A 27,853-nucleotide genomic window follows, 5' to 3' on the forward strand; every position below is an offset into this window, starting at 1 on the left:
TTGCTACCTAGTCTAGTCACCTTCAGGCCCAGAGATACAGATGTGAAGTCAGTAGAGACCCTGGCGATGCAGAAGACCCCCACCTCTCCCAAGCAGCCACTTAGTCCACCTGCTGCGCTGCCGCCAGCAAAAACATCAGCACCCTGAGAATCTGAGCAGCGCTGACACCCTGAGAATTAGGCGGAAGTGTAGGCAGAACCACGTGGGTTACGGCGACCTCCCTGTGCCCTCAGAATCGACTCAGCCTTGCCCATGGGCTTAGCCGGACATCGATGAAGGCCCGCTCCAGCCGAGGAAGCATCTTCACCTTTCGAAGACGGGACCAGGGCTCCGAGGCGGAATTTGCAGACGATGAAAACAGCACCGCGGGGGAGAGCGAGAGCCACCGCACATCGCTGCTGGTGCCCTGGCCCCTGTGCCGACCCAGTGCCCAGGGACAGCCCAGCCCTGGGACCTCAGCTCCTGGTCATGTCCTCAATGGGAAAAGGAACAGCACCGTGGACTGCAATGGGGTAGTTTCTTTGTTGGGGGCAGGTGATGCAGAGGCCACCTCCCCAGGGAGCCACCTTCTCCGCCCTAGCCCTATGGTGCTGGACCGGCCCCCAGACACGGTGAGCCCACCCCTGGCCTCCAGGTATCAGCCCAGACATGTCTCCCAAACTGGTGATGAGTGCAAGGTTCCAAATCTACTCTCTAAATGTTGATAAAACACCTACTGTGTGCCCCACTCCCAGAACATCTCTCCCCGCATGGTTTCCATGCCAACAGGCAGGCAGACAAGTCAGAGGGAGGGGGATGGAAGGAGAGAGGGAAGAAAGAAAAATGTATATGTAAACCCATAGGGTGATATAGTGAGGAGGGGGTCGGATATTTCACACTTGAGATGGAGTATCAATTTCTGGATGCCACAGTAGACCTAGGCCAGTGTTCCAGAGACCATACATTGTTTCGGGTGCCTTCTGAATCTGTGGGTCTGGAACAAGCAGTCTGGGCTAGGTGGCAAAGGGGCACTCAGAGGATTCTAGACGGCAGCTATTGGGTGAGTAAGAAATGGGCACTGACTAGCGCTTGGCTAACTGGTAACTCAGGGCAGCCAGGGTCATAAGTATTGGGAGTGGGGAGCAGGGAAAGGAGAGAGGAACCCCCAACACACTTGCTAGGGGGCACTTAAGTAGTGGCTACAAGAGGAGGACTCAGGCTGCCATCTACAGCGGGGAGGACAGGTGCACTGAGTGGTTAGTGCCCAAGTCCCGGGCATTAACCTAGGTTTGGATTCCAGATTGCAGCTTGCCAGCTGGATGGCTGTTGACAAGTCTTTTCACTCATCCGTATAGTGGGTGAAAAAGACCCATCTTGGGACCATTGGGAATATGGAAATGGCTCATGGTGGACAGGATTAAAGGCATATAGGACACGGTTGACACAGTTAAAATGTCATCGTGCCGTGCTATCAATCCCGAAGTGTGTCACAGACAGCAAAGGTGCAAACAGCCTGGGGAAGAGCCTGTCTGGCTTGTGGCACCGTGAGGTCAGTGATGACTCCCAGCAGAGGAAGCAAATGTTTAGAGCCATTGTCAGCAAGGTACTAGTCATGAGAGGCCTGTCAGTGGCACACTGGTGACTGCCCAGTTGGCCACAGGGGTCATGCTGGCCCCTGTCGCTCCACATACAGTGCCTGAAGAGCCCACTCAGCAAAGTGAAGGGTGTCTCACACATGTCCAGGACAGAGGACAGCAGCTGTCTGAGGAATCTTGGTCAGGACGGCAGAGGTGTAAAGGGGGGTGGCGGCCCACATGACCACTAGCTATGGGACTCTATACGGTTAACCATCTGTAGCCTCAATTTCCTGCAAAGCGGAAATAAGACTTTGCATGTACGTCAGCAAGGGGTAGGACCAAGAGAATTGAAACAGATCCAGGGCTTAGGCCAGATCTTGCTTCGTGAGCATGTCACTGTTCCTGTGTGTTGTTGATGTGAGTGAGCAAAGGCTTCTGGGATACGTTGCCAAGCATCCAAGTCTTATATAGGAAGTGAAGGGGAGGAACTTCTAGACCGAGGGCGGGGGCTGCAGAGTCTTCTGTGACCTTCAGGATCCATCACCTGGAGAGTGGGGTATCTGGCTTCCAGGAGCTCTGAGCTGGGCAGGCCCTGGGCTCTGGAGCCCCAGCCTCAGGCAGGCAGAGCTCAGCAGCCAGGAGCACTAATAGAATTTCCTAATCCCATTAGGGAGAAAATCATCTCATTGTGCTGCACATGTCGGGAGGAATCCAAGTTCACACACTTCATTACCGGGAACTCTGACTTCACCCATTCTCACTTCTGCAGGGCCCATTTGTAACTTTAAAGGGATTAGCAGGCCAAGACGGAGTCGTTTGTTAGGTTAAAGGAATTAGCGACCAAGATGGAGACATTTCAAAAGTCAAAGGGATTAGCAGGCAGAAGCCCCTGGGAGTGCCTTCCCCACTCCTAGCTGGTCCCCAGTGAGCCCCTTTCTAGTCTGCAAACAGAGCCGATATTGGGTACATAGTGGTCCAGGCGGCATGGGAGGCAGGAGGAGCCCTCTCCAGTCAGGGTGGCTCTGGATGAGCCCAGAGAGGCCTGCCTGCCAGCTGCTGCCCTCAGACAGCCTGCAGCTCTGCTGCCAGCGTCTTTCTCCTTGCAAGCGGTTGTTGGAAGGCAACCCAGTGATGCAAAAGTTCATAGAGTGAGCAGGGACCTGTGTGTCCCTTTCCACACGTGTCAGCACTTTAACAGCGGGGCATTTATCCTCCAGAAATTTGCCTTGCTTTCACAGCTGTCTAACTCTTCGTCTTGGAGATGTCTGCATGGGAGTGTACCCAGGTCAGCTTGTCATTGTTGTCTGTATCAGAGGTCAGGGTTGGTCTGTGGCCATGATTGGTTTTAATAATCTTCCTGTTGACTGGTTGTTTAGTTTCGGTATTAGGAACAGTGCTGCAGTGAACATCATTTCTCTGCAGTTTTGGTGTGCGTGTGAAAGTATTCATGAAAGTAGATGACAAGACGAGGATTCTCAGGACCATTTGAAAATCTCTAGCAACTGAAGAGAGATGGCACAGTGGTTATGAGCACTGACTGCTCTCACAACTGTGTAACTCCAGGACCAGGGTCTCCAACACTGTCCTAGTGTTCATAGGCACCAGACACGCACAGTGCACAGGCACACACATGCAGGCAAAACACTTATACACATAAAATAATAATCATTAAAAACTAAGGGTTTCTGAGTAGGTACAGCCACGCTTCCTCTGAGGGACATGGTCTGCCACCAGTCTCAGCTAAGCACCATGCTGTTTTGGTTTTTCTATGAATGTCATCCAAGCATATGTTAGGGTTTGTTTTTTTCCCAGCTTCCTTCTACCTTTAACTCTAGAGAACTTTCATTAAGATCATGTGTGTGTGTACTCTGTGGCAGCCTCTGGCACTGGCAGGGCCCATATGGCATATGTACACTGAGAACACGGAAGGAGATGATGGCAGACAGAGGAACGAGGCTCTGGGAGTTGTTAGCTGGAGTAGGGATGGTTCTCCAAGTCCAGCATTCAGGATCCCATCAAGACTTCCATCCCTGGGCCTGCGTTGTAGTCCCGTGGTAACAGTGGTTGGAGTGTGTGCCTCGCATGCACAGAGCCCTGGGTTTAATCCCTGGCACAGCATGAGCTAGAAATGATGGTACACACCTGTAACCCCCAGCAGCACTTGGGAGATAAGGGCAGAAGGATCGGGAGTTCAAGGATATCCTCAGCTACATGTCGAGGCCAGTGTGGACTATGTGAGACCTTGTCTCAGAAAAGGGGGAGGGGCTGAATGGGTAAAGGTAATGGTTGCCAGCCTTTGCAACCTGAGTTCAGTCCCTGAGACCCATTGACAGGAAAGAACTGACCTTTGTATGTACCACACATATAAGTCAACAAATAAATAAATGCCGTTTTAAAATTGAAAGAACACGAGAACAAGACTTCCGCTGTGCCTTCTTGAGTCCTGTCCAGCCTGAGCCCCCTCCCAGGCTGATGCATGTCTCCTGGTTGCACGCAGACCACGCCATCAGAGGAGCCAGGTGGTCCCCAGATGCTGACCCCGCAGGCTCCGTGTGCAGATGGCTTTGAGGAGCCCGGAGCACGGCAGCGGGCACTCAGTGCTGTCAGTGTCCTCACTAGCGCCCTGGAAGGTCAGTGTCTCTGGTGTCCTAAACCCCCCACGTTCCCAGCAACCTTACCTCCATTCTAACCTCCCCCAGACATGTCTTTTTCCGTCTGCCCCCAAACTCAAACCCCCGACCTCCCCCAGACGTGTCTTGTGTCTGTCCCACCCTCAGACCCCATACCTCTCCGACACATGCGTCTGTCCCGCTATGAACGTTAGTGCCTGCTCTTCGGGCTCCTCTCTGGTTCTGCTCCCTCTTTTCTAGGTGTTCCACGTCCGTTCTGGACTGACCCAGGCCCTTCTCCTCACCCACCCTTCTCCCAAGCATACCCCAGTCTGTCAAGAACCAGCCTGTCTCCTGCATGTCCTTCCTGTTCTAACCTCTTCTCAGCTGAGTCCACTTAGACTAGTACGGCCATCTTGCATCCGTCTCCGCTGGTCCCACACTAGGCAAGGCAACCCCACTCACCTTCCAAGCCAGACTGGGTCCCCTGTTTTGTGTCACCCTGTCCCAGGTGTATATGCTTATGTTTTACAGCTTATCCCAGTACCCCATCCCAGTCTGTCCTGTGTACCCTTGTATCACAACTTGGCTATTCTGCTTCCTGCCCTCATTTGCAGCCTGTCCTGCTCTGAGCAGATTTTCATATCTATGAGAGGCGATTAGCTTACATAAACCTACATTCGTCATAATCTGTCATATCCTTATTTTCCCCTTATCCATCTTAGTTTCCTATCCTCCCATATTGCCAGAGCAAAGAATGAGACACAGGCCACCCATCGCCCTAGCCTCCCCTCATCGTACCACTGCCATTTAGCACCTCGCCATCTCCCCCGTGCAAGTCCCAAGACCTTTCTAGAATGTCACTTGATGCAGACAACTTGATCAGCAAGCCCCGTTAACTCCCTGACTGTCCTCAGAGTTGGAGGAGTCCCACCGTAAGTGTCCGCCGTGCTGGAACCGCTTTGCCCAGCGCTATCTAATCTGGGAGTGCTGCCCTCTCTGGATGTCCATCAAGCAGAAGGTGAAGTTCGTGGTCATGGACCCATTTGCCGACCTCACTATCACCATGTGCATTGTGCTCAACACGCTCTTCATGGCTCTGGAGCACTACAACATGACAGTCGAGTTTGAGGAGATGCTGCAGGTCGGAAACCTGGTAAGGACCACACGACGTTGACTCTCGAAGGGGCATCTCTGAAGGCCATGGCTTTCACGGGGAGGGGCTTCCGAAGGTGTGAGTCATGGAAGACGTCTTGGAGGAGAAAGTTTCAAAGTCAGGTTTAGGGAAGCAAAGGTGTGTAGGTTTGCAGTGGGAGACTAGGGTTTGCATTTGTCAGCGTGCTACGAAACCGAAGTGAGCAGGGGCATCAGATATGCGTAGAGATGCGGGCCTCGATGGTGAATAAATGGAGGGGAAGTGCATGAAGGATGGGGCTGCTGTACGGCAGAGAGTTGCACAGATGCGCATCCGTGTTGTCGATTGGGGAAAAGGAAGAATGAGTGACTGGGTAGGGGAAGAAGGGAAGAATAGAGAGATGGATGGATTATTGGAAAGAAGAGGTCGTGAGGGATAAAGAGATGGGTGGATGAATGGATGGTTGGATGACTGGGAGGAAGGTTAGAGAGGAGACTACAAAGGAAGGACAGATGGATAATTAAATATGGTGAGAGGAAAGGAGGACAGAACGATGGGCAGATGATTAGAGATGTGGAATGAGAGACAGCCATGGATAAATAGGACGGGGGCAGAGAAAGAAAAATGGATATGTAGGTGATGAAAGTGGGTGATTCGAGAGTGGGAGGCGGGCGGGTGGGTATTTAAATAGAAAAGGAAGAAAAGGGTGGGTGAACAGATGATGTCTGGGTCGGGATGGATAGAGAGATGACGTCTGGCTCAGTGGATGGGGAACAGATGACGTCTGGGTCAGTGGATGGGGAACAGATGACGTCTGGGTCAGGATGGATAGAGATGACGTCTGGGTCAGGATGGATAGAGATGACGTCTGGCTCAGTGGATGGGAAGAGAGATGACGTCTGGGTCAGGGGATGGGGAACAGATGATGTCTGGGTCAGGGGATGGATAGAGAGATGATGTCTGGGTCAGTGGGGGTAGATAGATGATGTCTGGGTCAGTGGGGGGTAGATAGATGATGTCTGGGTCAGTGGGGGGTAGATAGATGATATCTGGGTCAGTGGGTGGATGAACAGATGTTAACTGGATCGGTGGGTAGATGGACTTACAGATAACTGGATGCAGTGAGTCAATCAAGGATGTGGAGAACCAGATCTGAATTCTGACTCAACTCTTACTAACTAGATACCTCAAGCAAATCACTTAATCCTGGTAATTGGCACAATAAGTATTTTCTGAATTTAATAAATGCAAGAATCAGACAATGTGAGCCTCGGAGGAAGCTAATGAGGCCGAATAAGATAATGTCCATAGCATGCGTTCCTCCAGCCTGCGTGAACAAGTCCTCGGCAGAGATGGGGGCTGTGCTGTGGTTGTTATTATTAAAGAAGCTGATCCCAGAAGTCAAGATGCCTGGGTTCCTTCGGATAATTTTCTTGAAACCACATTGAGTTCTGCCTCTTCACTGTACAGATGGAGAAACTGAGGCAGAAAGGGTGGCATGGTGGACATGAAATCAGGTATTCATCTTCTATATCCTGACATGTGAATACAGCCAGCTCCGTGCCAGGGGTCCTCAGCAGGACTGGCCAGAGTCCTCAGGATCATTGCTCTGGCCAGTGGGGAGGCCGCTAGCTGGGTTTTAGGTCTGTCTCACAGCAGACCTAAGACCCAGCTTCTCAGGTGGCTCACACAGACAGGTAGGCCTCACTCACATTGCAGTCTGTGGATATTTTCTTCCATTACTGCTTTATAAACCCAGAACGTTAAGTGGTCATTTGCAGACTTTTTTCCCAACATTTTTCTAATCATTTGAGCCCATTTGGCTATTCTTGTACTTTCCTTCTTGCAAATTGAGGGGGAGGTACAGCTCAGCCTGCAGAGTCTTGTGGTGCAGCCAGGAGTATTGCGTGGTCTTTGGTACATCTCAGCATGCAGAATCTCATGGTGCAGCTGGGGATATTGGGTCGTCTTTGGCATATCTCAGCATGCAGATTCTTACGGTGCACCTGTGGGTGTTAAGGAGCCGTCAGGTGGTGGTTGTGGCCTTAAGTGGAGTGTAGTTTTCCTAGGTAGGACTGGGCAACAGTCGGATGTGATAAAGGGTGTTAGTGGCTTTGCCAAACTTAACTTGTGACTGAATGACAGTTGTGCCAAACCTGTCACTTGGTTATTGGCAACAGCTGTGTTTTGTGCTATTTGGATAGCTTTATTTTCTTTGAATGTAAGGCTTTGATTTTCTTGAATTTAATTCTATCTAATTAATTTAATGATAATTCTATTTCATTCTATTTAATATAGTCCAGGTGGTTTAAATGTTAATGTAAAGAAAGGAAATCACCAAAATAAGCATAGGTGGGTAATCTTGGTTGGGGACAGACTCTGCAAGCGTGTTTCCAAACACAGAGTCCATAAAAGAGAAGACTGGGAGACTAAACTGCTCAGCCCATTACCTAATCAGAGGCAACATCTGGAGAAGATAGGTTGAAAAGTCTCCCTTATGAAAGAATTAATAATACAGCAGATTGGGGCTGGGGCTGACGGGATGTCTCTGTGGTTAAGAGCACTTAGTACTCTTGCAGAGGATGCTAGTTCTGTTTCCACTACTGTCTGAAGCTCCAGTTTCAGGGGATCTGCCTCCTTCTGGCCTCTGCAGGCACCTGCATGTGCACAAACATAACACACACATAATAAATAGGTAGACAGGTAGCTACGTGGGTGGATGGATAGATGATAGATAGATAGATAGATAGATAGATAGATAGATAGATAATCTTGAAAAAAATAAGGTGGCAAATTTCCTACCACATATTATATGGGATCTAGATAGATGGCTCAGTGGTTAAGAGCACTGTCTGCTCTTACAGAGGACGCAGGTTCAATTCCCAGCTCCCACATGGCACCTAGCAACTGTCTATAACTCTAAGATCTGACACCCTCACACAGACATACATGCACGCAAAGCACCAATGTAAATAAATTATTTTTAAAGAAAGAAAAAATGGTATCTAAATGAAATCAGTGCTATAAGACTGAAATATTGGAAATAAAGCAACCCTACTGGAGACTTGGTAACAGTATATAAATCAGTGCACAAAGGATGACCTACTCCAGATATGATACTGGGAACGGTGGTTGATCTACATGGAAGAAACTTAAGTTCGATTCCTACTTCATGCCATACACACCAATTAGACGCTGAGGAACTGACTTTAACACTGAACTATACACTGCTCCTGCTTTGGAGAAGATTGATCTGTGCCCAAGACACTCAGTCATAAGCATCCAGTAAAGTGAACTGTAAGTTAGGGAGTGGTACAAAGTGATCAGCTAAGAGTTCTCTGACGGCATGGTCTCAGGATGCTGCACAGTCTGGTCTTCTAGAAACTTGCTGTCAAGTTTAGAGTTCACTAAGAAGTCGCTACTGAAGTTACAGAGTTGATGGTTTCCCCATGTGTGGTGCACTGGGGTTTTGTGCATTTTGAATGTGTCCACGACAAGTTCTAGAGACTTTTCTGATACTTTATACTGTGCATCGGAGCCATCCACAATGTCCTCGAGCTGCAGGACACAGCAGGGCACGCTGCTTTCTTTATTCCAGTCTTCAGTGGCACCCTTAAGTGAACAAGACGGTGTCAGTAGTACCTCCACCTGCTTCTTTGATAATTGACTCCATCTTCCAAATCAGCATTTTGAATATCTGCTATAACTCCAAAGGAAAAGTGTGGCTCTGAACCATCGACCAGGGCATCAGGGTTCAGCTCATCTGGTATATGTGGAGGAAGCGCAAGCCAAATGCCGAGTTAAATAGTCCCCAACGTGAACCATGGCTTCGAACAGAGAATCTAATACATTGCCTTTAAAATCTTCAGCTACCTTTTATTCAGCAGGGAGATGAATGATTAAGGTAAAAGTTTATTGTTGCTGTTGTTCAGGGTCAGGATTCTCACAAGATTAATGTCACATAGACTGGTTATACGTAATTCACATTTCAGACATTTAACGGATATTCGAGTTCCCCATTCTGGAGCTTATGTATATAGTGCATAGATAGGTAGGTAGATAGGTGATAGTTAGACAGACAGACAGACAGACAGAGAACCATAGCAATATGTAAGTAGGGCTGATAATAATATATTTCAAGCTGGGCAGTGGTGGCACACGCCTTTAATCCCAAAACTTGTGAGGCAGAGGCAGGAGGATCTCTGTGAGTTCAAGGCCAGCCTGGTCTACAAGAGCTAATTCCAGGACAGGCTGTAGCCAAAGTTATAGAGAAACCCTGTCTCGAAAAACCTAAATAAATTTATAATTTATTTATTATTATATATAAAATTATATATATTTCGATATATAATAATATATATTTCAATACCGAATAAGATTGCTTGCTTTGCTTGCATTAAAATGTATGGTTCTGTGTGTAAACCCAGTGAAGTCACTAGTACACTGTAGACATTGGCATTACCACACTTATCTTCTAGAAGGACACAGAACTCAGGCCATAGTGAACCCTTACACATCAATAAGAGAAAGGACGGTCAACATCGGTCCTGGTTTCCCTTTGTTGCTGTGGAAACCACTCGGACCAAAAGCAAGGTGGGGAGTGTATGAGTTACTCTTCTGCAGCTGTGACAGAACACATGACCAACAGCAATGTAAGGGAGAGTTTATTTTATCCTATGGTTCCTGTAGGCTAGATACTCATAATGGCAGGGAAGGCCTGGCAGCAGCAGGACCAGGAAGCTGAGAGGTCACCCTTCTACCCACAAACGGGAAGCACATCAAGTGAATTGGACAAAGCCTGCCCTGGTGATGTATTTCCTCCAAGACTCCAACCCCTAAAGGCTATATAACCTCACCAAACAACCCCACAAATGAGGACCAAACATTTAAATACATGAGCCCACAGGGGACATTTCTTTTTCAAACCACCACCAAGAGGAAAGGGTTTGACTGGTGTACACTCCCAAGTCATAATCCGTTGTTGAGAGAAGTCAGAGCAGAAACCTGGAGACAGGAGCCAGGGAGGAACGCTGCCAGATGGCTCACACGGCTGGTGCTCAACCCAGAAATAGTGATGCCCACGTGAGAACTAGCTGGGACAGTGGGGAAGACAACAACCATAACACAAAGAAAGAAACAGGTGAATCGGATGGTTATAAATACGAAGAGAAATAGATAAATACGAATCAAAGCTACATTAATATGCTATTTCCCGCCCACAAAAGAATCAAAATGAGGTTCTGCGGTTAGCAAGACTATTGTGCATTGGGACGTCAACTCTGGGAGTGTGGTTTCGATACATCCACCCTGGGAGACAGTTCATGCTGATGTTTACAATGTCAGGTGGGGGGGGGGGTGAGAGAGAGAGAGAGAGAGAGAGAGAGAGAGAGATCTTAAGAAAGCTCACCGTTGGGGGCTGGAAAGGGCTCAGTGGTTAAGATTACTTGCAGGTGTTGCAGAGGACTTGTTTGGCTCCCAGAACCCACATCAGGTGGTTCATTGCCACCTGTAAGTTCAGCTCCAGGGGATCTGATGCCCTCTTCTGGGCTCCGTGGTTACTACATACTCATGCTTATACACTCACAGACATTATACACATAAGTAAAAATAAATCCTTAAAAAAAGACTCATGCATGGGTACAAATTAACATGTACAAGGAAGTTCTTCACATTTCTTGTTAGAGGGGAGTGAGAATGAGCATAAATGTCTTATCTACTAAAGCCTGAGTCAGTGCAGTCAAGCACACAGTGGGTCACACTGTAGTCCCAGCACTCAGGAGACGGAAGCAGAGGACAGCCTGGGCTACAGGGAGACCACACCTCCAAACGGAGAAAAAGAACTCAAGAGATGGGTGTATAAAACCAGGCATGGTGGTGCACTCCTTTAATCCCAGCCCTCAGGAGGCAGAGGCAGGCAGATATCTGGTGAGTTTGAGGCCAGCCTGGTTTATACAGTGAGTTCCAGGACACCCAGGGCTGCATAGAGAGATCCTGCCTCAAAAAAAAAAAAAAAAAGAAACCACCCAAGGTGCAGGATGGTAAATAAATTACATCTGCTTCATACAATAAAATATTGTGTGTATATATATATATATATATATATATATATATCTGAAAAAAGAACACTCGCACAAACCATTTACATAAAGTTTAATATAATAATAAAATATATGATATATTCTCTATTTACTATGTAAGAACACAACACAACACGCCACATTTGGGGTAGTGATCACCTTGGAGCGACTGCACCACGATCGGTGGTTTTGTGAGTTAGCTGTGTGGGCAGTGGGAGGCCAAACCGCAGGGGGAGCCGTCATCCTTTGGGTCTTATATCTGTTTTCTTACTTACACAATGGAAATAATAAGCATTGCATATCACAGAGGGCTACTGTGGGGATCAAACGGTGGAACTTAGGAGAGACACTGTAAGGATGCCTGCCATAGCGTACAGCAAACATCAGCTCCGCCATTCCTACTGCTGTTGTGTGAGATCGAGTAAGACAACATTGGAAGCAAGTACGAAAGATGTCAATGTCTTGTTTTGTTTGAGGCAGGGTCTCCTGTAGCCTGGACTGGCCTTGAACTCACTCAACTCCTGATCCTTCTTCCCCCTCAGTTCTGGGATTATAGGCATGCACCATCATACCCAAGTCCTAAAGTATTTCTTTTTTTTTTTATTTGGTTTTTCGAGACAGGGTTTCTCTGTGGTTTTGGAGCCTGTCCTGGAACTAGCTCTGTAGACCAGGCTGGTCTCGAACTCACAGAGATCTGCCTGCCTCTGCCTCCCGAGTGCTGGGATTAAAGGCGTGCGCCACCATCGCCCAGCCCTAAAGTATTTCTTAATTTAAAAACTGAAACTAAATGACAAGCCAGGAAAGTCACAGCAGGACATATAGCATCTCTAATCTAAAAAGTGTATTTATAGACAATTCAAAAATAAGAAACACTGGAATAGAGCAGTTAGCAAAGGCTATGAAGAGCAGGTTTGGCAAAAGAAGAAATACAAAAATAAAGGAATGGCTGATAAACCAGCTGTGTGCTGGGAACAGAAACACAGGATGAGCAGTTAGAGGGAGAACGTTGTCTTCCACTGCTCGTGGGGTTGGTTAAAACCTGTCTGTGCAGATCAGTCAGCCACATCAGAATCCCTAACGATGGCTGTTCACACCATCCCAGGTCTAAAACTACCTGATGGAAATAACTGAGCAATATGTCCACAAAGCAGTATTCATTATGGCAGTCTTTCTAAGAGAGGAAATTGTCTGTCGTGGAGAATTGGCTAAACTAGCATGTCTCATCTCTGCCATAGAATAACAACAACAGCAGAAAAGGACACTGTGGATCATTTTAGTTAGCATGGAAAGGGGCCACGGTGTCACATGTTAAGCTCAGGTTCACAGGTCTCTAAAAAGAGGTCAAGACTGGCCTGGGCTATGTGAACCCCCTTTAAAAACTTACAAAAAAGTTTTTTTATCTTTTGTGTATGAGAGTTTTTGCCTCTCTGTCTGTATGTGTACCACATGTGTGCAGTTCCCAAGTCGGCCAGAAGAGGGCTCAGATCCGCTGACCTGGTGTTACATCCAGTTATGAGCTGCCATTTGGGTGCTGGGAATTGAAGTTGATACTCTAAAAGAGTAGTCTGTGCTTTTACAAGTAGAATCACCTCTCAAGCCCCAAAACCCACTGCTTAAGGTTCCCCAGAAGTCTCCCACTTGCTGGGACGTTTCCATCAGTACTGATAGGGAAATAGGAAGCCATCCTCAGAACCCACTGAACGCCCAGAGCTTTTCAGATCTGAAGCAGCCTTTGCCTAGGCCGGGTGCTCTCAGCCCCATGCGGGAGTTAGGGTGCTTGCTGCTGACAGTAACTACCACTCCCTGAGCTGAGGAAATAACACTCAGGAGCCCGTCAGACAGGCCTTAGAAATGTCCTTACTCTTCATGTGCCCAGGCAGACTCTAGGGAAGTCCAAGCCTGGGTGCTGACGGAGGGGGTAGCTGAGCACTTTATGGGGTGTCTGAACACTGCTGAGTGAGGACCAAGGCTGGGCACATAAGGCTCCCACAAGGCATGGGAATGAGCATAGTGGTGTCAGATGGGGAACATGGTAGCCTGCAGGTCAAAACCTAACTGCTGCCGTATTCCAAAGAGAGAAGACTCCATACATATACCCACAGGGTACTTACGATGAGAGGGGAAGGGACTAAGTGATGTGTCTGAAGTGGCCTATTCCATATGTCAGGGAGCTGTGGACTCGGACTTTTGAACAGGCCTAAAGGGATGAGTCTTGTAGGTGGAGTAGAGAGATGAGGAGGCCTCAAGGTGTTGGGGGTCTGTGACATGAAGAAATAGCAGGATGGACTTGTGTGCTGGGGGAGGGGCAGAGGACAGCCCGTGTATTTTAGTGGAGCCTGAGATTCCCTTGGAGAAACATTTTTTTTCTGTACATTGAAGATGGGGCTGGTATGTGGCAAGGTCCCCCTCGCCCACCTCCTCAGAGCCCCATCTGAGCAGAGATGGAAAGCCATGTCAGTGTCTGCTTCTAGCAGAGTTCCCTGAGGGTACCCAGGCCAGACGACCTCCCTGTTAACTGCTGACCCCAGTGCTGTACCTGTAGCTCCCATGTCTTCATGCCTGCTGTGGGCCTGGTCCAGTCCCCAGGGTACTCTGCCTGCCGCCCTCCCCTTCCAGTGGAGGGTGTCTCCTTGGGCCATTCACCGTCTCCTCACCATGGCCAAGCTTGCTCCTATGGACCCCTGAGGTCACAGCTCTAACCTCAGGAGACATACCCTCCTCTGGAGACCATACCCTGTCAGCCTGGCATCCTTCAGGGCCTTGGGTTGTATATCATGGCTGCCCACCAACACCATGGGCTCCTGGAGATCAGACTCTATATGCAATTCAGGCAGTTTGGTTATAAATCAACAAACCTAGGAAAGCCAGCGTCTGTTCCTTGGGAATGCCTCTGAGAGAATATGTCCATCCTTGGACATTGCAATGTAATATTGCCACCTAGGAAGTTCACACTCAAGAACCAGAAAATGAAATAATTTTTTTTTTAATCTTAAGTTTACTTTTGCATTGGGCCTCAGCCACACATGGGCTGCAGGCCATGGGTCAGGCTTTTGGATGAGTTTTTCAAAATATATGTGGGCAGGAGAGTTGGCTCAGTGGGTAAGAGCACTTGACATGCAAGCATACAGATCTGAGTTCAAATCCCCAGGATCCACATGAAAAGCCAGGCATAGCCTGGCATAATGGTACACGCCTTTAACCTAGCACCCAAGAGGCAGAGGCAGGCGTATCTCTATGAGTTCAAGGCCAGCCTGCAAAGAAAGTTCTGAACCACCAAGGCTACATAGTGAGAAACTTTATCTGAAAAAAAAATGTAAGCTGGGTGTGGCCATATGCACCTAAAACCCCAGTGATGTGGGTGGTAGAGACAGGAGGATGGCTGAGGCTTGCTGAATGCCAGCCTAGCTACAGGTTCAATGAGAGACCTTGTCTCAAGGGAGTAAGAGCAGTAGATTAGGATACCTGATGTCCTCTGGCCTCCACACGTGTGTATACCACATAACAACACACACACACACACACACACATTAAAAACAAGGCCACGTGTACTCTAGAGCAATGCCTGCACAGTGCCAGCCCCCTGGGGAAGCAGTAGCTGGAGGCTAGTACAGGGAAGCAGTCAGCTTTAGACGAGGAGAAAGGGCAGAAGCAAAGACCCTGAACTCCTGGGGTGTTGTGAGGATGCTGTAACTGCCCCAGCTTCCCCTGCGGGTGGCCGTTAGATATCATGTCTGCAGAACCCATGATGAATGTGGGCTGTTTCTGAGCTGATGAGCCTGGAGAGTAGCCCAGAGGCCCGGGGAGGAGGTGCGGGGCGGGGGAGACGCTTGCAGGACAAGAGTCAGGAAGCAGGATGCTTGCCGCCCAGGGTCTCTGGCCAGCGCTGGAGGACCCGCTGACCCCTGCTCTCTCTCTCCAGGTCTTCACAGGGATCTTCACAGCGGAGATGACCTTCAAGATCGTCGCCCTTGATCCCTACTACTACTTCCAGCAGGGCTGGAACATCTTCGACAGCATCATTGTCATCCTCAGCCTCATGGAGCTGGGCCTGTCCCGCATGGGCAACCTGTCGGTGCTGCGGTCCTTCCGCCTGGTACGTGCATGCGCCCGCCGCAGAGAGGGAGGAGCCACCTTGCTTGGCTCCGTCCTGCTCTGGCGATGGGTGCCTGGCCCAGTGTGGAGGTATCTGGTGGAGGAGGGCAATAAGGAAGACATTCCTCGGGGAACAACTGACCATTGCACGGCCTTTCATGTATCTCGGGCCCTAGCAAGATCCGAGAGTGGGGTCATATGGCTAGTTAAGAGTCACGACCAGGTCTGTGGGTGGCTCGCTTAGAGCATTGCCTGCTGAATGGCATCTTTTAAAACTTGGAAGTGCTTAAATGATCTAGGATCTTGCTAAACCCCAGAGGCAGATTCAGTGGGTCTCAGATGTCGTGGAATCATCTGTGTGTGGCTCACATTTGGAACTTAGAATACCTGAGGACTTCCTGGGGCTGGTAGTGTGGCCAGGGAAGGCTTCCTGGGGGAAGAATTTGCAGCTCTGGTGGGGATGTGTGAGCAGTAAGGAAGAGCCCATCTGTAGGTTCTAATTCTGATCCCATTCCTATACACCAAGGAACTTAGAGAAGTCACTTGACCTTTAAGGACCAAAGGAGGGTGGTAACCATGCCAGCCTTGCATGTTGAAATTCACATTAAGTCAATCCCTCCTAAGCACAGGCCTAGGACACACTGGGTGCCCAATAAATAGGAAGTGCCTGCCATCTTTTCCTGAGAGGAAAGAAAGATGGTGGAGATTGGAGGAGTCAGATGGCTTGAGGTGGCCTGGAGTATCTAGGGGGAACAGGTCTGATAGAGGAAGGGCACCCCGGGCTAGGAGAATCCACTGGGCATTCCCTGGAAATGAGAGTGAGGAAGGTAGGAGCTTAGTGTGGGGGCAGAGAAGAGCTAAGGCAGAAAAGATGAACTGAAGCTCAGGAGACTTTCAATGACTATGCCAAAATTCAGCATTGATCCCTAGTAGAAATTAGTTGGGTGTGTATTGGAAACAAGGCCTCTCAGGGCTTTTAGGCAGGCGCTGGGGACATAACGGTGTGACCCACACCCGTCACAAAGGCTCCTGCCTGCTCTCCCCTCCTTCTCAGCTGCGGGTCTTCAAGCTGGCCAAGTCCTGGCCCACCCTGAACACGCTCATCAAGATCATCGGCAACTCGGTGGGGGCGCTGGGCAACCTGACGCTGGTGCTGGCCATCATCGTCTTCATCTTCGCTGTGGTGGGCATGCAGCTCTTCGGCAAGAACTACTCAGAGCTGAGGCACCAGATCAGCGGCTCCGACCTGCTGCCGCGCTGGCACATGATGGACTTCTTCCACGCCTTCCTCATCATCTTCCGCATCCTCTGTGGGGAGTGGATCGAGACCATGTGGGACTGCATGGAGGTGTCGGGGCAGTCGCTGTGTTTGCTGGTCTTCCTGCTTGTCATGGTCATTGGCAACCTTGTGGTGAGTGAGCCATGGCCTCGTACTGCACACTGACCACCCACCCACCTATCCACCCAGACACCCCTCCATCCGTTTATCTCTACTTCCTTCTCTCTAGCCAATCACCTAGGAAACCATCCACCTTCCCATAAGCCGCTGACCCGGCGACCATTCATTCCTGGGCTCGTTTCCCCATCTCTCCCTTTCTGCTCTATTACCCGCTCGTGCCCCTGTGCACACGCTTACCCGTCCACCCAGGCAGTTCCTAATCATTCACCCATTCAGTCTTGCCTCTGTCTGCTCTTCAGTGTGCTCACCTATCCTGCCGTCTACCCGCCTGGTCACCCACTCACCACCCGCCTGTTCATCAGTCTGTCTGCTTACCCGCTCGTGCCCCTGTGCACACGCTTACCCGTCCATCCGGTCACTCATCTGTCTACCAACTTCCCATTCTCTCTCTCTCTCTCTCTCTCTCTCTCTCTCTCTCTCTCTCTCTCTCACGCGTGCACACACACACACTCATACCTGATCGCATGCCCACCCACCTACTCATCATCCCCCACCCGTCTACCTGCTCTCTTCTCTACCCTCCTCTCACCCATCAGCCTACCCATACGCCCTGCGTTCACCATTCCCATCCACCCAGTTCATCAATCAACAAGCCGTTCGCTCAGCCACCGGCTCACCCACCCCTCCACTTACCCCTCATTCTCTGAGTTTTGCTCATCCCTCTATCTGCACACTCATCTGCATGGGTGTTCATGGCTTTGCTTGTTTTGTTTTTTTTTATTTATTTATTAAAGATTTCTGTCTCTTCCCCACTGCCGCCTCCCCTTTCCCTCCCCCTCCCCCAATCAAGTCCCCCTCCCTCGTCAGCCCAAAGAGCAGTCAGGGTTCCCTGCCCTGTGGGAAGTCCAAGGGCCACCCACCTCCATCCAGGTCTAGTAAGGTGAGCATCCACGAAACTGCCTAGGCTCCCACGAAATCAATAGGTACAGTAGGATCAAAAACCCATTGCCATTGTTCTTGAGGTCTCAGTAGTCCTCATTGTCCACTATGTTCAGCGAGACCAGTTTTAACCCGGGCTTTTTCAGACCCAGGCCAGTTGGTCTTGGTGAGTTCCCGATAGAACATCCCCCTTGTCTCAGTGTATGGGTGCACCCCTCGCGGTCCTGAGTTCCTTGCTTGTGCTCTCTCTCCTTCTGCTTCTGATTTGGACCTTGAGATTTCAGTCCGGTGCTCCATTGTGGGTCTCTGTCTCTGTCTCCTTTCATCGCCTGATGAAGGTTAATATTCAGGAGGAAGCCTATATGATTTTCTTTGGGTTCTCCTTCTTATTTAGCTTCTCTAAGAACCCGAATTATAGACAGAAACAACTGGTCAGTGCTCCTCAAGAAGGGCCCATGAGTGTCACTCCTCCCCAGCTAGAGTAGTTAGGGAAGGTTTCTAGCCCAGAAGGGACAAGGTCACAGTGACTCATTGGCTCAGGACAGGAACCTCTTTAGTGGATACATCGGAGACCAACAAAGGACCAACATTTGCATGGTCGGGCCCCACTGTGAATACCATGCCCTCATGGGCAGCACAGTGTCACCCCAGCACACAGGGAGGTCTGGATCCACTTCCCTGACCTGCCTGTTTTCACCATCCATGGGCCTCAGCCAGGCCAGGATAGAGCCCAGCATACTGCCCATCCCTCAGTCCCCAGCCTAAAGCTCAGTGCCCAGAGAGGAATCAGAGCATGCGTACACAGTGTCAGCGGCCCCATCATCCCTTTCCGTCCCCTCAAAGCAGCCTCCCATCAGAATAGAGCCTCACCTAGTCCCTACCTGGCTCCAGGAGCTGCCAGACTCAGCTCCAAAAAGAAAGCAAATGTGCGCAGCACTCAGCTGCTGCCAGCACTCAGCCCGATGCTGGGCTGAGCCGCCCCTCACCAGAGCCCTGCCATTTCTGAGCGGATCTGCCTGGGGACAGAAGATTAGAGGCTCTGGAGGAGGGAAGCTGCCAACCCACGCTGCCGCCTCGCCTGGGAACTGGGCCGCTGCTGGGGCCAGCTGCGTGGGTGGAAGCAAGCTTGCTGCTGAAATGGGCAAGGCCGGGGCCACGCGTGATTGACGGGGAAGCCCCAGAAGAACGAATTTCCAAAGCTGGAGATGGGAGGCCCTTGGGTCCTGCGTGGGTAGACAAGGCCTCCTACCTTGCCTGGAGCTTCAACCCAGGACTCTTAGGGAGTCTGGATTTGTGTGGCGTGGGTGAGGGATATGGGCCACAGGGAGGACCCTCAGTGGGCAGCAGGAACAGAGGCCAGGGGCCAGGCTAGAGGTCAGCCTTGACAGCAGTTTTGATTAATATTGAATCCCCGGTCCCTGGTGAGGACATGGAAAAGGCGGCCAGGTGTCAGAGGCGGTCACTTCTCCAGAGTCGACAGAAAGCACCTTTAGCCTTCGCTGGCCATGGGAGCGGATGCTGCTTTCTTCATCAGTGGCTTCTTACAGAGGCCTGGGCCTCACCTTCCTCAGAATGCTCGCCCCCAGTTTTCTGGCAGATACGGAGTCCCTGAGGCAGGGTGCATCCCCGAAGAGTTGAGAGAACCGGGAGCAGGGCTCAGCGATGCGTCTGGTCACGCTGCTCAAGGGCCCCTTCCGCTGAGCTCCTTCTGGGGACTGAGAGAAGGTGCCGTCTTCATTTCTCCTCTGTGGGGCTAGGCAGTACACCTTTTCCCACGACACCATTCAGGTTTGTCACACGCCACACAGTTGGTCTGGGACACCTGAATGCTGCTGCCTGCTCTGCTCCCTTTCCTGTGACCCTCACATGGAAAGGTGCCATGACCATCCTAAGACACGGGCAGATTGCTTGGTTAGCAGCCACACATGCCTAGCTGTAGCCCGCTCGGTGCTGAGCCAAAGCTAATCACTTCCCTTTTACCCACTGACTCAGCCCTTTCAAAACCCTTAGAGGTTGGAGTAGTTTCTTTGGGGAGCCTCTGCCTTGTCTCTGACTCCCCATTTCCCAGGAAGGATCCCTGGGCCATCACACCCCGCTGTGCCCCACCTACTTAGTCCAAAGGCCAGAGGGGAAGAGGGAGGTAGAAGAAGGTCCTTGTGGAGGCTGCTGCTGCTGCCTGGTTAAGACTCTTTCCCCAGGCAAGTCCCACCCTGTCGCCATCTGTAGCTCCCTCCTTGACCCTGAGCTAAAATACAAGGGGCCCGGATCTGAAGGTTTTCACTCTGGTTGTCTGAGCCTTTGGCAGGAAGAATTTGAATTCATTTTTCTTCTGTAAATGACGCTCCCATATGCAGGAGAAGGAGAGGGGTAGGTGAGAGCCCAGGGCCCGGTGCCTCTGTTTGCCGTCAGCAGTATTCAGAGTCTCTTAGGGCATCAGTTTCCCCTCCATGGTTCAGCAGAGCCTGGGTGAACTTGACCCATTGCCTCAACAGGTCTTGAACCTCTTCCTGGCCTTGCTGCTCAGCTCCTTCAGTGCGGACAACCTCACCGCCCCTGATGAGGATGGAGAGATGAACAACCTCCAGCTGGCCCTGGCCCGCATCCAGCGGGGTCTGCGCTTTGTCAAGCGGACCACCTGGGACTTCTGCTGTGGGCTCCTGCGGAGGCGACCCAAGAAACCGGTGGCTCTTGCCACCCACAGCCAGCTGCCCAGCTGCATCGCTGCCCCCAGGTCCCCACCACCCCCAGAGGGCGAGAAGGCGCCCCCAGCCCGCAAGGAAACACGATTTGAGGAAGACCAGCGACCCGGTCAGGGCACTCCTGGGGACTCGGAACCCGTGTGTGTGCCCATTGCCATGGCTGAGTCAGACACCGACGACCAGGAGGAGGACGGAGAGGACAGCCTTGGCTCCGAGGAAGAATCCAGCAAACAGGTAAGCCCGTGTCCTGACGGGACTGCCACCTGCTTATACAGAGACAGCTCCTAGCCTCAACCAGACTACCTCAGCAGTGGCACGGTGGGAGAAGACAGGCCAGCCCCACAACAGCTGGCCTCTCAGAAAGGTCCGTGTCCAGCTATTGTCCACCCACCCTACTAGTCAGCGTTCATCCCTGGGAAAGTGAGGCATGGACAGGCGTCCTTCACAAAAGCCTCTGTCTCCCCCACCCCCGACCCTAACGGTTGTCTGGCACCAAGACCAGCAGGGACAAGTGTCTGGATGAGAGCAGGCTGTGGCTTGGTGACCTCGCAACTGCCCCCCCTCCCATGCCTGAGGCTAATTCTGAGATTTAAAAATAAGCACCCCTGAGCAGAAGGTGTCAGGGACAGCACTATCTTATCTCCAAACCTGTTATTTTTAACACTTGGGACCAGAGTCTGGCCAAAACAGAGTGTCTGCCCCTCAGGTTTCCCTTGACCTGAGCTGGGCTCTATGGTTGTTCCTTAGGCCCCTGGGTCAAGCATACCTAGTGGTTCTCTTCCATGTTAGTGGCCCTTTCCATTTAGGTGTGGTTCTGCCTCAGATGGCCTGAGTCCTGTCTTGGCTCTTTTAGCCAAGTTGTAGGACTGTAACCATTGGTGTGGTGGAGGGTGGGAGGGTGGGGGTGACCATCATGGTTGAGGTTGGGAAGGTAGGGGGTGACCATCATGGTTGAAGGTGGGAGAGTGGGGGGTGACCGTCGCGGTAGAGGATGGGAGGGTGGGAGGGAGGGGGTACTAGGACCACAGTCTCCAGTATCTCCTGCACAGGAGATGGAGCAGAATTCTGGCTATTTCTCCCTTTCCCTTTCTTTTGGAAACAGCACAAACGCACATGAGTGCGTGAGTGCGTGCATGTGTGTGTGTGTGTATGTGTGCGCACACGCACGCCCGTGTGTGCTGTGTTTGCACACGTGCACATGTGTGAATGCTCGCACACATGTCTGTGTGTGACTTGTGGGAATCAGTGCCAGCAAACTGGAGTATCTTGGGGACTTGAGAAGTCAGCACGGCTTTCTGAGTAGAGGTGACAGCACTCATAGGTCCAGCCACACCCTTTCAGGGTGTCTGAAGAGGAGTGGTTTATGCTGAGCTTTGGCTAAGGGTCCTTTACCCGTACTTACCAAGAACCTCTCAGTGACTAACCAAAGTCAGCCGACGAAGGGTCTTTAGTAGACGGAGGTTCATGAAGATGCCAGGAAGCAGTGGGCCGAGACTGAAATCCACAAACCCAGGGCCCTGGAGACCCTCCGCCTGTGTGTTTAGGCTTTCATGGGGTCTTTTCAGCAGGAATCCCAGGTTGTGTCTGGTGGCCAAGAGCCTGCTCAGGAGCCCAGGGCCTGGAGCCAGGTGTCAGAGACCACATCCTCTGAAGCTGAGGCCATTACGTCTCAGGCAGACTGGCAGCAAGAACGGGAAGCGGATCCCCGGGCCCCGGGGTGCAGTGAGGTAACAGTGGGCTCTGCTGCTGTGGCCACAGCGCAGGCTCAGCGTTTGCTAAGGGGAACCACAGTCAGTGTCATAGGCAGTATTGAGACCCAAGGCAGAGGAGGGTGGTAAACCAGTGTCCCAACAGGGAGAGATGGTACCCACCCCAAGGCCACAGGAAAGTTGTGGAACCAACCAGCTCAGGATTCTGAGGCAGGACTAAGCCCTCCATCCCGTGTGTTTGTCCTCCCCTTGCACTCTGTTCTTGTGTTCTTATGCCGTTTGGCAAGTGTTTGTCCCGTGACTCCCCAATTCACAGAGGACAGTCCTGGCTGCATTGATCACCTGCTGCCTCTTCCCTGCAAAAGCTAAAAGGGGAGAAGGGATCCCTGCCTGCCATCAGGGTTTCCTGTGGCCACAAACAGGCTTTACTCTGAATTAACTGCCACCTGCTCGTGCAGTTGGTTTTGTTACTCTTTGGGGGGCCTGACATCCAGCCCCCAAATAAATACACAAAGATTTATTCTTACTTATGAAAGCCCAACCTTGGCTTGGCTTGTTTCTAGCCAGCTTTTCTTAATGTAAAATATCCTGTTTCTCTTTCACTACATTTTGCCTCTGGGCTTTTTACCTTATTTATTCTATATGTCTTTCTTTCCTTCTTACTCCATAGCTGGCTATGTGGCTGTGTAGCTCTGTGGCTGGCCCCAGCATCTTCCTCTCCTTCTTTTCTCATTCCTCGCTCCCTTCCCTAGATTTCTCCTCCTATTTATTCTCTCTGCCTGGCAGCCCCGCCTATTTCTCTCTCCTGCCTTCCTATTGGCCGTTCAGCTCTTTATCAGACCAATCAGGTGTTTTAGGCAGGGAAAGTAACACAGCTTCACAGAGTTAAACAAATGCAGCATAAAAGAATGCAGCACAGCTTGGCGCCATTAGACAAACCTTCCAGAGCATAAATGAATGTAACACATCTTAAACTGACATTCTACAGTACATTTGGGAGCGCTTCTCTTTAAAATAAAATCCACATCTCTTGTGTGGCTTGAAAACTTGAGAGTGGTGCTGCCGTGCTGTAGCAGGTGGCAGCCACTCCCCAGCCTCGAGCTGGAGCCTTCTGGTTTGTTCTAACATCACCCTCCTGATTGCATGTGTGGCCTGCCTGGCTCCTCTGCACATAAGCATTTTGAGCCCCCAAGCCCAGGGACCTGTGCCATGGCCAGCCACACTACTCGGCCTCACTTGCTTCAGGTGTGTGGAAGGGGAACCATGCATTCAGAGAGTGCTGGGTGTCGTTTGTTTTCCTGAATCTGACCTTACTCTGCATCCCAGTGCTTGTGATCTCGGTCCTGTAAGAAGGGCCCTAGGATGCTTCACCATCATGGCCAGTCATGGAGCGTGAGTCCCTGATGGACCGTGTCCCAACTGCAGGTCGCAGCCCCCTCCCTGGGTGGTCTAACACTTGACATCATGTGAAGTTGGAGGATTCAGGATGCAAAGCCTCAGGAGGGAGTGGGAAATTACCCGGAACTTTGTGGTGTCCTCCCTTCAGATGTGTATGGTTCTGGACAAGGGAGAGAGCGAAATGCTAGGGTGTTCCCAGGAGAAGGACTTTTTCATGTAGCTGGATTGGTAGAATGCTCACCTACCACTCGCAAAGCCCTGGGTTTGATCTTCAGCACTACACAAGCTGGGTGACCAGTGGCTGGAGGCGGGAGGATTGGAAGCGCAGGGTCAGCAGCAGCTGTGCAGTGAATTCGAGGCTGCCCGAGCTGCACAAGACCCTTCTCAGAAGAGAGAGAGAAGCGGGGAAGGGAGGCTTCTTCCCTCCTGCAGTAGGATCCTGAGAACTTGCTCTTCTGCCTGATAGCTCTGTGTCTGCAAGACCCTGCCTGGTGTAGCCTCAGGAGCATGGAGACCGCAAGACAGAGCCCCAACCCTCTGTCCACTGCAGCAGGCTCTTCCCTGCCCTGAGACCTAGTCCTGTACTGCCATAAACCTCAGAAGTTAAAAAAAAAAAAAAGCAGGAGGCGCAGATATGGGCATGGTTACTCATCCAAGGAAGGGGAAGAAGGCAGTGGGAGCCACACAGTCAGGCCCTGGCATTCAGTCAAGAGCCTGCGCCTAGGCCTGCCTGAGGCAGCCAGCTGGGGAGCTGAGATAGGAGTGAGACTGGGCAGAAGCAGGTAGGGGTTCCTCTCTCCACAGAAGCCTTCTGATTCTTTGGTCTGTTCCCCAGAAGCAGAGGCAGGGATGGGGACTTGTGGGGGCTGTGCTCCCCAGAGAGGCCAGGAGGGACACCAGAAGCAGAAGAAGTGAGCTAGGTCAAGGCCAAAGGCAGGTTCTCAGGAGCAGTTTGGCCTGGGCCGGTGGGGAGCTGCAGAGCCTCAAGCTGGACTCCTGTGCTGTCCCTCCGGAAGGCCTGTGGTAACTGCCAGGCTGGCCATTCAGCTAAACTGTTCTGGAGGGGCCAGCTAAGCCACAGGGCTCACCGTGTTAGCGCAGGGTGATCTCCCTACCCACAGATGCTGGCATTACCCCCCAGCCGCTCACAAGCTATCTGATATCCTAGAGCAGAGATTCTTAACCTTCCTAATTCTGCCACCCTCATGCTGTGGTGACCCCCAAACATAATTGTTTATGTTTGTTATTTTAAAATTGTTGTTTTTGTTGCTACTTCATAACTGGTTTTGCTACTGTTACAAATCATCATGTAAATATCTGTATTTTCTGACGGTCTTGGGTGACCCCCTCCCCCATGAAAAGGTGGTTCAACTCCAAAGGGGTCACAACCCTCAGGTCAGGAACTGTTAACCTAGAGCCTCCCTGGGAACCAAGCAGCTTGTCAAGGTTTAGTGCCAGGGAGGGAAGTTTCCAGCATTTTCTCAGACACATCCCAGGCTCTGCCCCCACCCCAACACCTATGCAAGCTGGGTAGGGAGCATGGGCTGTTGTTGGCATGTTCTCTGCATGTCTGACCTGCTGCTGTGTGCCTGTGTCTTGGTTTGGATTCTGTTCATGATATGTGTCTGTGTACCGGGCTTCCCGCTGTCTTCCCCACCGTGTCTGTCCTGTCCAAGCTAGAAGAGTTTCTTTACTTGAGTTCTCCCAAAGCTCCTCACTCTCCCACATCCCAGCCCTCAATCCAGTAGACCAGACCCACACACCCAAGCGTCCTGAAGCCAGGTCCTCACTCCATCCTCACTAAGGGCTCTGTGAGAAGTGTCAACCACTTCCACCTCAGATTCCATCTGGACCCACCCTAGGTTCCCCCAGGTGCTAAGCTGGAGGCTGTCCTCGGCTCGTGGTCACCCCGCCTCCTCTCCCACAGGCCCCTGAGGACAGCTACTCAGAGGGCAGCACCGCTGATGTGACCAACACTGCCGACCTCCTGGAGCAAATCCCAGACCTTGGCGAGGATGTCAAGGACCCAGAAGACTGCTTCACTGAAGGTACTGAGCAGCCCTCAGCCTCAGCCACACCCGAAGGGGACGGGGGGGGGGGGGGGGGGGGGCAGGAGTTCCTCCGCATGCCGTGCCTCACCCCTGAGCTGAAGTCAGACTTCCTTTACCAGTCCCCTGCCATGTGGGTCATAGTGGGTCGGCCCGTGGTGCAGGACTGGACAGCATCACTAAAGGATGATAGCCCCGTGTTTGTGGTGCCGGTTTAACCCAGGTCCTCCATGCCCCACATCTAGGACTCTCCCTTCTACCCCTGTGGGGGTGGTATATGGCCATGTTGGCCACTGACATCTGCAGCGTGTCAACGGGCGCATTTGGAGTGCAGCTGTGTTTTCGCACCACATCTGCAGCGTGTCGACAGACACACTTGGAATGCATCACGTGCCGCTGCAATGTTGGCTGCCACTTAGGGCTCTGCCACTCCCTGAGAGAGAAGTGTTTCCAGAGTTCGTTTCCTGAGGGGAACGGGCTGACCCCCATGCCATCACCAGCCCTGCCGCAGCCCAGTCCAGCCAGTCTCTGCACAGAGTGTTTGCTGAGTGCGTGGCTCTGCAGAGAACACCCAGAGTCCCCCCACGCTGTGATCCCTCACGCCTCATACCATGCTGTCACAGCCCTTCTCTCTCAGTCCTTCCCTCAAATAACCATCCTTCTGCCGTCAGACCCACGTGCTCACGGGCCCTGTCACCCTCCCCTACAGGCTGTGTCCGGCGCTGTCCCTGCTGCACAGTGGACACCACACAGGCCCCAGGGAAGGTCTGGTGGCGATTACGCAAGACCTGCTACCGCATCGTGGAGCACAGCTGGTTCGAGACATTCATCATCTTCATGATCCTGCTCAGCAGTGGGGCGCTGGTAAGGGAAACCGGGGTCCCGGGCTCAGTGGTCTCCAGCTGGGTGCTGGGAAGGGAAACCAGGGTCCCGGGCTCAGTGGCCTCCAGCTGGGCGCTGGTAAGGGAAACCGGGGTCCCAGGCTCAGTGGCCTCCAGCTGGGCGCTGGTAAGGGAAACCGGGGTCCCGGGCTCAGTGGCCTCCAGCTGGGCCAGGCTTCGATCTAAAGCAGTGGCGCACTGGTACCTCCTGGGGATGTGGGATTGGGCAGGCTCGTGAGCCTAACACCCACAGCATGTACGGAGGCCAGAGCGAGAGGGCTGGCGTGTGCCCTGTGTCCAGCCCACTGCCTTGTTCCACGAAAGGGAGATGATTTTCTCTGGCTCTTCAGCCTCCCACATTGGAACTCGTCCACCTGCCTTGCATCTGCCATGCTGTGAGGCCATTAGACTACAGCCATGACCCATGCCTTCCGCCAGCCACTGGCAGAGCCGTGTAGGGCACACTTTCTGTGGAAACACCAGTCGCTTACCCAAAGCTCCACCATTCAAGAGCCTTAGGTCCCCAGGCAGTCGGATTCCCAGGTCAGCTGTCTTGACCTTTCATTTATTTAGTAGTTTTTTTTTTTCTAAGCACTCTGTGTTTCTGGCCTCAGGGTCTTCCACTGTAGTTGGAGAAACCAGATTCAGCAGATTTGAGATATCAAAGATCAACCCAAGAGCTGGGGCAGTTAGGGAAGACTCCCTGGAGTAAGCCACCTAGAGGCTCACAGTGGAGCTTGGCCAAGGAGGAGCAGTGAGAGCCTCCAGAAATTCCCCACCTGGCTTGCAACACACTGCTCTGAGCCTGTGGGGCTTCTACAAAGGGATGGGCCAGCCCTGGTGATGGTTCTGGAAGGTGCTGTTGAAGAGGGATGGGAATAATCCAGAGGCAGTGGGGAGCTGAGCGAGCCCTTGTGTTGTTGGCAACATGAGAACCCTCCTAGGGAGCACTTGGCATGCCCCTCCCCCTCCCTGCTTTAGAGTGGGCCTGGAGCCATGACTTGCAGCCTGCCTGCTGTTTTACCGTGGGCAGCTCGAGCCAAGTCTCCGTAAGTTTGAGAGAAGTATGATTTGACAATATGTTAACAAGTTTTGTTTTTAAACAGCCACCGACGGGGGCAGCCAGAGCCATTTAGTCTGGGCGATGCAGGAAAACCTCAGGCTGGCATAAAGTGAGGAGGAGTTTTGGCAAGCATCTGGCGAATCTAATCAGTGTAGACAGCCAAGCACTGTTGCTAAAAAACCATGTCAATGATATATTGGGAAAAAAAAAAAGGAGTCTGCAAGTGTTATTTTAAAGGTTTGAGCTTG

The 27,853-nt window shown here is 51.6% G+C and overlaps 1 protein-coding gene and 1 pseudogene across 1 annotated transcript in view; one reads left to right on the plus strand and one right to left on the minus strand.

Moving 5' to 3' along the window:
• The window catches only part of Scn5a (sodium voltage-gated channel alpha subunit 5), a 96,581-nt gene that overhangs the window by 43,123 nt on the left and 25,605 nt on the right, over positions 1 to 27,853 (plus strand). The window contains exons 12-20 of the mRNA XM_050141582.1: positions 234 to 611; positions 4,054 to 4,186; positions 5,083 to 5,321; positions 15,297 to 15,470; positions 16,524 to 16,880; positions 20,300 to 20,740; positions 22,072 to 22,233; positions 25,541 to 25,661; positions 26,371 to 26,525. Of these exons, the coding sequence (XP_049997539.1) occupies positions 234 to 611; positions 4,054 to 4,186; positions 5,083 to 5,321; positions 15,297 to 15,470; positions 16,524 to 16,880; positions 20,300 to 20,740; positions 22,072 to 22,233; positions 25,541 to 25,661; positions 26,371 to 26,525 (2,160 nt within the window). The remainder of the gene's footprint in view (positions 1 to 233; positions 612 to 4,053; positions 4,187 to 5,082; positions 5,322 to 15,296; positions 15,471 to 16,523; positions 16,881 to 20,299; positions 20,741 to 22,071; positions 22,234 to 25,540; positions 25,662 to 26,370; positions 26,526 to 27,853) is intronic.
• On the minus strand, positions 8,510 to 9,070 carry LOC126501074 (manganese-dependent ADP-ribose/CDP-alcohol diphosphatase-like; annotated as a pseudogene).

The sequence above is a fragment of the Alexandromys fortis genome, unplaced genomic scaffold (genome assembly GCF_014885135.2).
Source record: "Alexandromys fortis isolate MF-2015 unplaced genomic scaffold, M_Fortis_MF-2015_v1.1 scaffold_44, whole genome shotgun sequence".
Classification (NCBI taxonomy): Eukaryota; Metazoa; Chordata; class Mammalia; order Rodentia; family Cricetidae; genus Alexandromys; species Alexandromys fortis.